The 10,000-nt window shown below is 39.1% G+C and overlaps 1 protein-coding gene across 1 annotated transcript; it reads left to right on the top strand.

Moving 5' to 3' along the window:
• The first annotated feature begins 3,931 nt into the window (after nt 1–3,931).
• Nucleotides 3,932–4,345, top strand: LOC106870297 (zinc finger BED domain-containing protein 5-like). The gene has a single exon (XM_014916323.1). It carries the CDS (start codon nt 3,932–3,934, stop codon nt 4,343–4,345), a length of 414 nt encoding a protein of 137 aa, XP_014771809.1.
• Nucleotides 4,346–10,000: the final 5,655 nt, after the last annotated feature.

Below are 10,000 nucleotides of genomic sequence, written 5' to 3'. Positions count from 1 at the left end.
TAACAACTTCTCTTCACTGCTGAGCTTCCTATCCACATTCATTACATATCATTACTTGATCTACTTACAACAAAGTAAAAGTCTGTAAAAAAAAAACTACTTCAATCATCTGAGCCAAATACTTTGAAACGCAGCGTAACGCAAACACGTACCTCATCCTCCTTACTCCCACGTGTTATTCAGAGAAAGTAGATATTTTTATGACTTTATGATACGGATATTTAACTCATCCCAAACTTCAACAAACAGCATGTAGGTTTAACGGAGTTTAGCACTAACGCCTATACATTGGTTTCAAATTATGGCACGAGGCCAGCAATTTCGATGCCGGGGGCTAATCGATTACATCAAATCTAACGCTCAACTAGACCACGCAAGGACGAAAGGCAAAGTCGGCCTCGGTGGAATTTGAACTCAGAACGTAAAGGCGGACGAAATGCCGCTAATAATTTTATCCGGTGTGCTTACGCTTCTGCCAGTTTTCTGTTTTACTTACACCTATATATTAAACTTGAAAAACAGGAAAAATTGTTTCGGACTAACAGCAAAATCGTTGTCAGTTACTAAATTATCTAGCGAAATTTATACACTAAATTATTATATACATACATACAGACAGACAGACAGACATACATACATACATACACACACACACACACATACATACATACATACATACATACATACATACATACATACATACACACATACATGCATACATACATACATGCATACATACATACATACATACATACATACATACATACATACATACATGATGGCCGTCCACTCGTGACTGAGGAAGACCATTGCTGACCTTTAGGAACATTGTGCGCTTTAGGACTAACTTATATTTTGCATTTGCGGCTCCGTTGGTGGCTAATGAGCCCTGCATACACGACTGCAAACATTGCAAACCAAGCTTTCTCCATTCACTACGCTAGCAGTGTACTTTCGAGCAGCACGCTTAAATTCTTCATGAAGAATACGTGCTCTTTCAAAGGTGTCGACCCCCACCTTAACCTGCCTCCTTCATCTGTGGTGATGACAGGCATTGCTCTCCTCGTCGGTCTCCTGCACATCACAGGCCTTTAATGAGGACTTGATACAGTCTGTAAATCGCAAACTTGGTTTTGCCGGGGTCTCTTTCAACTAACAAGTTCCCCATATAGCATCTGTCTTGGGATCCTGCTATCCTTCATTCTAATATGGTGTCCAGTCCAACGTAACCGGTGCTTGTGCACCATCGCCTCAAGATATCAGCTTTCTTCAAGACCTGTGTGTCTGGAGTTTTTAAGGTCCAGCCAACATTCAGAATGTGTCTCAAACATCTCTGATGGAAACGTTCAAGGACCTTTACATGACGTTTGTAAAGGGTTCATGTCTCGCATGAGTAAAAGAGCGATATCAGTACACATGCACGGTACACAGCAATTTTTGTTTGTCTTGTGATGCCATGCTGAGACTAGACACGAGACTCAAGAGACTGGAAGGAATCAGTTGCTCTCTGCAGCCTGAAAGATATTTCATCATCCAGGGAGCAAGAATGGTTGAGTGTGCTGCCCAGGTAGACAAACTTTTCTATCACTTTCAGTATTGTTCCTTCAACTTAGTTAGCTGGTTCCACGTTTGGATTTCCTTGTGCAGGCAGGAACATTACAACAGTCTTTGCCAGGCTAATGCTGAGTCTAAATTCCTTGCAAGAAGTAGAAATACGATTCATAAGTATTTGCATGTCATCCACTGTATGAGTGACTAAGTCACAGTCATCTGCATAAAGGAGGTCACGAATAAGAGACTTTTGAATTGGCAGCAAATCAGCGCAGATTAAAGAGGCGACCTGAAGACCGATATCTGACATATTTCCAGAGAGTTAACCATAGCAAAAGCATGAGTAAAAGCAGCAGCAAAGTACAAAGGGAAGAGAGTTGGGGCAAGGATGTCGCCCTGCTTGACACTATTCTCTACAAGAATGGGTCCCGCCATGCCACCTCCAACATTGACCCAGGCCTCCATCCCACCATGAAATGATTTAATTATAGATATAAAGTGATTCGGTCATCCAAGTCTGCCAAGTATTTTCCATAGCAAGGCTCTATTCACAGTATCAAAGGCCTTGGTTAAATCAATAAATATCTGGACAAGATCTATATTCTGCTCTTAGCACTTCTCCTGCATCTGTCTTGCTGTAAAAATCATATTCATTGTCCCTCTACCAGATCAGAAGCCACATTGAGATTCAGATAGGACATCGTTTACGAGACACCCATTCAGGCGGCTAAGAAGAATATTTGCCAGAACCTCGCCAGCATCTCATATTAGAGCAATACCTCTATAGTTACCACATATTATTCTGGCTCCTTTTCCTTTATAGAGAGGAAGAATATTTGCACCTTTCCAGTCCTTAGGCATTGCACCATCCCTCCAGACTACACTAATAAGTTCATGAAGGGACTGTATGATGTAATCACCACCAAATCGCAAGACCTCAGCACAAATTCCATCCCTTCCAGGTGTCCTACCAAGATTCAATTTACTTATTGCTCTCATTATCTCATCTACTGAGGGCGTGGAATTTAAGGAGCCAACGATAGGTCTTTGTTGCATAGTATCAATCACTGTTTCATCCACAACTGACTCATGGTTTAGGAGCTCAGAGAAGTGTTCAATCCAGCGACCTGTGATTTCTGTTGATTTAGTAAATCCCATACTAGATTATGGGATTTAATAAATCCCCTGCTACAGTATGGGAAGATTTTCGAAATCAGATTCTTCAATGTGCTGTTGAAACACTGGGATATGCTACTGCCAGACACAGAGACTGGTTTGATGAACATGATGCTGAACTTCAGTGACTATTGGTTGTAAATTGCCATGCTCACAATGTATTGCTGCACAGAGAACTTTCAGCTGTGCAGCGAAATCTAGCACTTGCCCACTATAACAGTATAAAATCACTACTGCGGTGATCTCTCAGGAAGATGCAGAACACTTGGTGGGAGGATTTTGCCCATGATGTTCAGGCTGCTACTGATGCAAATGACAGCAAGAAGCTTTGCCATCTTATGAAGCAAGTTTATGGGCCTAAGAACTCTGCATCAGCTCCTTTGCTTTCCAACTTCCTGCTTTTTCTCAATGGATGTCGCCCCATAAGTAAAGAACCACTGGTCTAGAGACATCTACTTCTTGTTAATCAAGTATATAGTAGTTATCGCTTGTTTTTTTCAGTTAAGTGATTATAAACAAGTCTGATCCACAGTTTTCATATATATGAAATAATGTGATTCGTAAAAATCAAGAGACATGCTGAAACATAATCAAATCATTATAGTAACATACTAAGAAATATTAACTTAATTTAAAAAATACAAAAATATTTTTTAATTTTAGCACGATGAAAAGTATGATATATTTAAAAATAGGAAATGAAATAAAAAGTATGTAATAGGTTCTACTATCGATCAATTTAATAAAGTCTCAAAAGCATTAAAACACAGATTGGAATTTTTTTTTAAATTAACAATAAAACCAAGTTTTTTAATATTAAATGTTTATGTTAAAAATATAGTAAATTTTTTTATAAGAAAAGAATTATAATATAAAGCCAAATGTTATACTAAAATTCAGATTTAAATATTACAGACAGAACTAGGTAAAACTAAAAGCTATGCAAAATCTTTTCTTTTTTAAAGAACCATTTTTTATATTTTCGTACAAATAAATACAATATTTTATTGTACAAATTTATATAACTTATTTTTAAAATTTAACTTTTATTCCGAATTTTTTTGTTTCAATTTTTTTTCAGAGCTTTTTACTCCAAGCATTCTAACTTGGGCTAGTGTTCTAACTTAAGCCTTGTCATTACCTTACATGTGCCTTATCATTGTTCACATATTTGTGTTGTCTACTGCACGTCAAATAATTCGCAATGAGTGCAAAGAAACGGAAGTATCTTGAAGAATATATTCGATTTGGATTCGTGTCCCTCCAAAAGAGTGACACAGAAGTCCCCCAGTGTGTGATATGTTACAAGACTTTGGGCCATGATGGAATGCGACTCTCACGCTTGGAACGTCACTTGAGGACAACACATCCTACCCTTGCCGACAATCCCAAGTCATTCTTTGAAACAAAAAGACATTCCTTGAAGCAAGCTAAGTTGGACGATAGTGAAGTATTTCGGCAACAAACTTCAATGGTCATTGAGACTTCCTGTGAGATCACCATATTGATTGCAAAGAGTAAGAAGAGCCATAACATCGGAGAGTCTCTCATAAAATCAAGTCTACTTCGTGCAGCAGAACTCGTTTTGGGAAAAGATAATGCAAGCAAGCTTTCCTAGATTTCACTATCAAACGATACAGTCAAGAGAAGGATCGGTGATTTGTCTCAACACATCAAATATCAAATTCTCGACCAAACAAGAGATTCTCTTGTTTTTGCCATCCAGTATGACGAAATGACTGATATCGTTCAGGGTTCTCAGCTACTGGTATATGCTCGTTTTGTATCAGGCAACGGTGTAAAAGAGGAAATGTTGTTCTGTCACCCTATGGATAATTGTACAACAGCAACAGCTATTTTTCATGATGTATCAAATTTCTTACAGGAAAACCAACTTTCGTGAGATTCGCTGGCAGGGGGTGTTCACTGATGGAGCTCCAGCCATGCTTGGTCTACAGTCTGTATTCATTACTAGGGTGAAAGACAAAAATTCATCTGCTGTAGGTACACATTGCATATTTCGTCGTGAAGCTTTAGCATCCAGAACCTTTCTTACTGAAGTGAGAAATGTCTTGAACGTGACTATCAAGGTTGTCAACTTTCCAGCATGGGAGCCATTGGAAAAAGAACATCTAAAGAGAACTAATGAGAAACCTACAGTATGTATATCTATGCTACAGGATTTCATTTGTACCTGTAAACAGAGGTACATTGGGCTATGTAACAACAGATGTACATGAAAATTTAGAAATGGTGGGGTTCTCAAGAAAACAACAGAGCAGATTGATTCGCTTCCTTCGATTACAATCGGGGTGACAGCGGCCCGTCTGAGAAATGAAATCCGCGAGGTAGGGTCACTGTTTCAGTGAGTGTCGCTGGCCATTCTCGGTGGCAACGCCTTTGCAATTATGCAAAGGTGAGATTGAACACACCATTTCAACTGGAGCTACTGTTACAACCTGTTACTGTTCCCATTTTTTGTTGTTTCCTTCCTCTACCCATTTTTTTCAGAATTTTCTGTTTCCTTTTTGAAGTAATTCGATGGATTTTTTTTTTCTCAATAAAAATATGATCTACGGTCGTGCTGAAGTACTGGCTTCAAGAGTTTTAATCCATGACAATAACTTCAGTATTCATATTTAAACAAAAATCTGGTGCTTATTTTATCGTTTCTCTTTCACGGAGTGCCAAGAAACCGGACACAGTCTCCATTTTTCAAGCAGTACCAAGGTAGACAGCAATGAAGTTTAATATGTATAGAGAGCTAAAGGAGGACGCGCGCGCGCACGCACACACACATACATACGTATGCATGAATGTATCTATGTATGCATGTATGTATGAAAAATATTCTTAACGGTCAGTGACGGTCTTCTTCGGTCACGACTGGACAGCCATCATCTATATTTCAATGTATGTATGTATGTATGTATGTATGTATGTATCTACGTATGTGTGTGCATGAGTGTGTGGGCGCGTGCGCGCATGTCTGTTTACGTGTCTGTTCGTCTGTACGTGTGTATGTGTGTATGCAGTAGAGTATAAAAATTCGAACGATACGCCTAAAGGCACGACATATTGCCAAAGGGTTCATGCACAGTAGACCAGTTCTACATTTAAGTCTTATATCCAACCTGGTTAGGTAGTCTCCATAACTCTTGATAGGCAAAAATGCGGAGTCTGAGCGCCGTACATATGGAAAAGGAACCAGGCTTTATATAATGTACACGTGTTTCCTGAGAGAGGCGGATATGAATTGCGTGAATATAAAACACAGTTCCGTGAACAAATGCCGCCGGTCTCAATCTTCTGTATTACTCAACAAAACTACAACAAAAATACAGGACATGATCTTAAAGAGAGAGCGAGAGAAGCAGAGAGAGGGAGGGAAGAGAGGGAGAGAGAGGGAGGGAGGGAAGGAGAGAGAGAGACAGTCTGACAGACAGATAGGCAGACAGACAGACAGACAAACAGATTTGAAGGGTCTTGTCAAATAAGTCTGCTACTTATTCTATCGGCTGCTTTTGGCTAAACTGTCAAGTTACAGGGATGTAAACAAACCAGCACCGGTTGTCAAGTGGTAGTTGAGAACAAACACAAACGCAAAGGCACACACACATAGATATATATATCAATATATATCTGCGGGTGACAGACTTCTTTCAGTTTCCATCTACCAGGTTCGCTCACTACGCTTTGGTCGACCCGGCACTACAGGGGAAAACACTTGCCCAAGGTGCCACTCGGAGGGACTGAATCCGGAACCATGCGGTTGGGAAGCAAACTTCTTACCACACAGCTACGCCTTCACCTATGTATGTATATCTACGCGTGTGTGTGTGTGTTTGTGTTTATGTGTGTGTGTGTGTGTGTGTGTGTGTGTGTGTGTGTGTGTGTGTGTGTGTGTGTGTGTGTGCACGCGCGTATGTGTATGTATGTGTTTGTGCATGACTGAGTATATCTGTGTGTGAGAAGGCAGTGTGTGAGTGTGTGTAGGAAGGTAGTGTGTGAGTGCGTGGGAAGGCAGTGTGTATGTGTGGATGTGTGTGAGAGAGACAGAAAGAGGGTGTGTGTGTGTGTGTGTGTTTGTGTATATGTGTGTGTGCGTGCATGTGTGGCTGTTTGTCTGTATGTGCCTGTGTATATGTGCGTGTGTGTATCAGAGAATGTATTTTTTCTGGGCACCAAAGAAGCCATATTTATGTTGCCATCATGAATCATTTCTCCACTGAGGTTACAGTCACTGATCTTTCATAGTAAACTCCTGTCTATACTCCATCTACGACAGTAAAGTTCTCTGTGGGGTATTTGTCCAATGATAACAACATTAGTCACTGTAGCGTCATGGCGGTAGTGAACAAAGACAACGGTGACTAACTTTTTCATTCTCTACAGTATAAGATAATATATATATATATATATATATGTTTTTACCCCAAGAATTCAGTTGGCCGAGTGGTCAGGGGTGTTAGGCTCACGATATGTAAATCGTAGGTTCGATTCCTGCATTGACGGCTCATTATGACCTTGCGCACGGGGCTTCATTTCATGTGATGCACCGTTCTCTTTTAAAACCCTGTCACTGTCAGCTGGTAGCTGGAGGGATTAAACCCAAGGACTATAAAAAATTGATTGATGAAAAATTAATTGAAATATATTGGTCCAATTAATTGATTGGAGTCGTACTGCCAATTAAATAATTAATAGCTATCATATCAATTAATTGCAATTAATTGCAGTTAATTGTAACATTGTCAGCGAAAGTTTTTTCAAATGGCTCATAATTCATTCGACGTTCAATTGGCAAATACAGCGTTCTATTATTATTTGAGGTATTGTGTTGACGCTTTGTTCTGATTGCTGAGAATGATTCACACTTGATCATTGTGTGTTGTTAAGTGTTGATGCTTGATTCGGACTGCTGAGAATGATACACATTCTGTAATGCTTTGTATTGGTTATTGTGTATGTTGTCAAATAACCGCAGTCGAGTGTTGACGCTTGGTTACGACCCGCCTCGAATGATTCACACATTCTGTCGTGTTTGGGAATTGGTTATTGCGTATGTTATCAAATAATTGCTTGGTTCTGACTGCCGAGAATGATTCACACATTCTGTCTTCAAGTCATCAAATTGTAACTTCGCTTGCAACGCGGTTGTATCTTGAATTCTGCTCCAATATATTAACTGAATCAGACTTTCATCAGTGGAGTGGCAAAATATTTCCTATTTTAAACTGTGGCGAAATATCTTTTATCTTAAACTAACCCATGTCGCGTGAAAATGAGCAAATCGTCAGAAAATATTTTAACCAGACAGTGAACATGTATGGAAATGCAAGTGTGGAAAAAAAGTTGATCCAGAAAAAAAAGGAACTGGATGGACAAATTATGAATCATATACTAAACCAGCATCCAGAGTATTCTACTACATAAGCAACTGGAGAACCATCTTTAGCGAGTTTTCTTTCACCAAGAAATAGTGTGACCAGTCGCTCGGCCTTAAATGTTTATGGTTGGATTGAGTAGGTATGTATTGGTTTAAAACCATTTTCCCTTACTGAAAACCCACTGACTCGTATGTACACAAACTTGGGAAGTATGATAAATGTGACATTAAAGAAATACGTGGAGAAACTTACTCGAGCAGTGGAAAAGAAGATATCTGATGACCTTCGAAGTAAACTTTCGTTGGTAATCGACGGTTGGACTAAGGGTTCGACGTATTTCATTGGACTTTTTGCATCATATTCGTGCAATTATCAAAATAACTATTTCACTGTTTTGCTGGCATTTTCGCCAATGGTAAATAAAGTATCATTCACTGCCTCTGATTATGTCGAATTTATAGAGTACGTTTTAAGTATCTATAACGAAAATTTAGAAAATGTTGTAGCTATTGCCGGAGATAATACTGAAGTGAACAAATCTATAGCGAATTTGTGTAGAATACCATTGGTTGAATGTGTCTCTCATAAATTCACTCTAGCTGTTTCTGCTTATCTCGACAAGCAGGAAGTTCTCCTTGATTAAATTCAAATGTTGATGGGCAAGCTAAAATCATTAAAACTTGCGGGTAAACTTCGGGAAAAAACGCACTTGCAACCTATACAAAGAAATAAAACCCGTTGGTCCTGTGCTTATGGCATGATTGAGAGGTACATCCGACTCAAGCTGTTTTTAGACTCTTTTCAAGACGATTCAAAGCTGATTGATTATCTGTTGACACCACGCGATCATAATGATCTGCAGACTCTAAAAGACAATTTAGGTAAGTTACACTCAGTAACAGTCGCCTTGCAAAGAACAGAAACAGATTTAGGAGATGCTCGAATTCTTTTTGATGAAATTCTCGCATTGTATCCTTACGAGGAGTTTTTAAAATATTTGCTTCCATCGGCAGCCATTGTGCACAGCACAAATTTTGAAAGTGGAGTTGTGAAAATTTTACATGCAGAAGCAGAGCTAACTGTGGATGAAGTGGCTGCTCTACATCAGCTGAAAGTGGTGACAGACACGTCGCAACCACTAGCGTAGTTAGGTGACGGTCGGCCTCGGACGGCACTTTTAAAGGGGTGGAACTTTTGGGTCTGCTGTAAGCAATATGTGTTTTTTTGTGGGGTCTGGGGGCGGCAAACGGTAGGGCTGCCTCGGACACCACACACTGAACCTTTGCTAGTGGTCACAACAGTCTTATGTACCTGTAGAAGATGATGATTTCGTTTCAGCTTGTTTGAAAAAACACAAGAAAGATACATTTCACCCCGGTGATATCTAAACTGTAGATTTTTGTTACCACCGTCCAACATCTTCGAACGTTTCTTCTGTTCAGCAGGTTATGCTTTTAATGATTTTCGGCAATACTTAACACCAATGAATTTAGAAACGCAGTTATTTCTAAAAGTCAATCGCGCTTTCTGGGATGCAGACCTAGTTTCAGAAATCTGCTAACGTTCATGACCTTTTGCTATATTAGAATATTTTAGTTGTGCTATTCGTTTGAGAAATTCTTTCAGTTAAAGACCTTCAATTTATTTGTTTTTCAACTTCTGTACAATGTAGAGTATACATGCTGTTTGTTCCCTATTCTAAATCAATAAAATTGAACTTTGAACGTTTTCTGAAAATAAAGTTTTTGAAACTATAAGACGTGCCTTTTATTTTCCTATCATTCTGGCTCTTATCTAAATCGAAGCTAACACTCCAAGATATATTGTGCTTTTACGTACGGCAGGCAAAATAATTGACAATTAATTGTAATAACTGATTGGTC

Source organism: Octopus bimaculoides, chromosome 9 (assembly GCF_046866305.1).
Source record: "Octopus bimaculoides isolate indiv1 chromosome 9, ASM4686630v1, whole genome shotgun sequence".
In the NCBI taxonomy this organism is placed as follows: Eukaryota; Metazoa; Mollusca; class Cephalopoda; order Octopoda; family Octopodidae; genus Octopus; species Octopus bimaculoides.
Note: the sequence above shows the minus strand (reverse complement) of the source record. Positions and strands in the feature narration are given on the sequence as shown.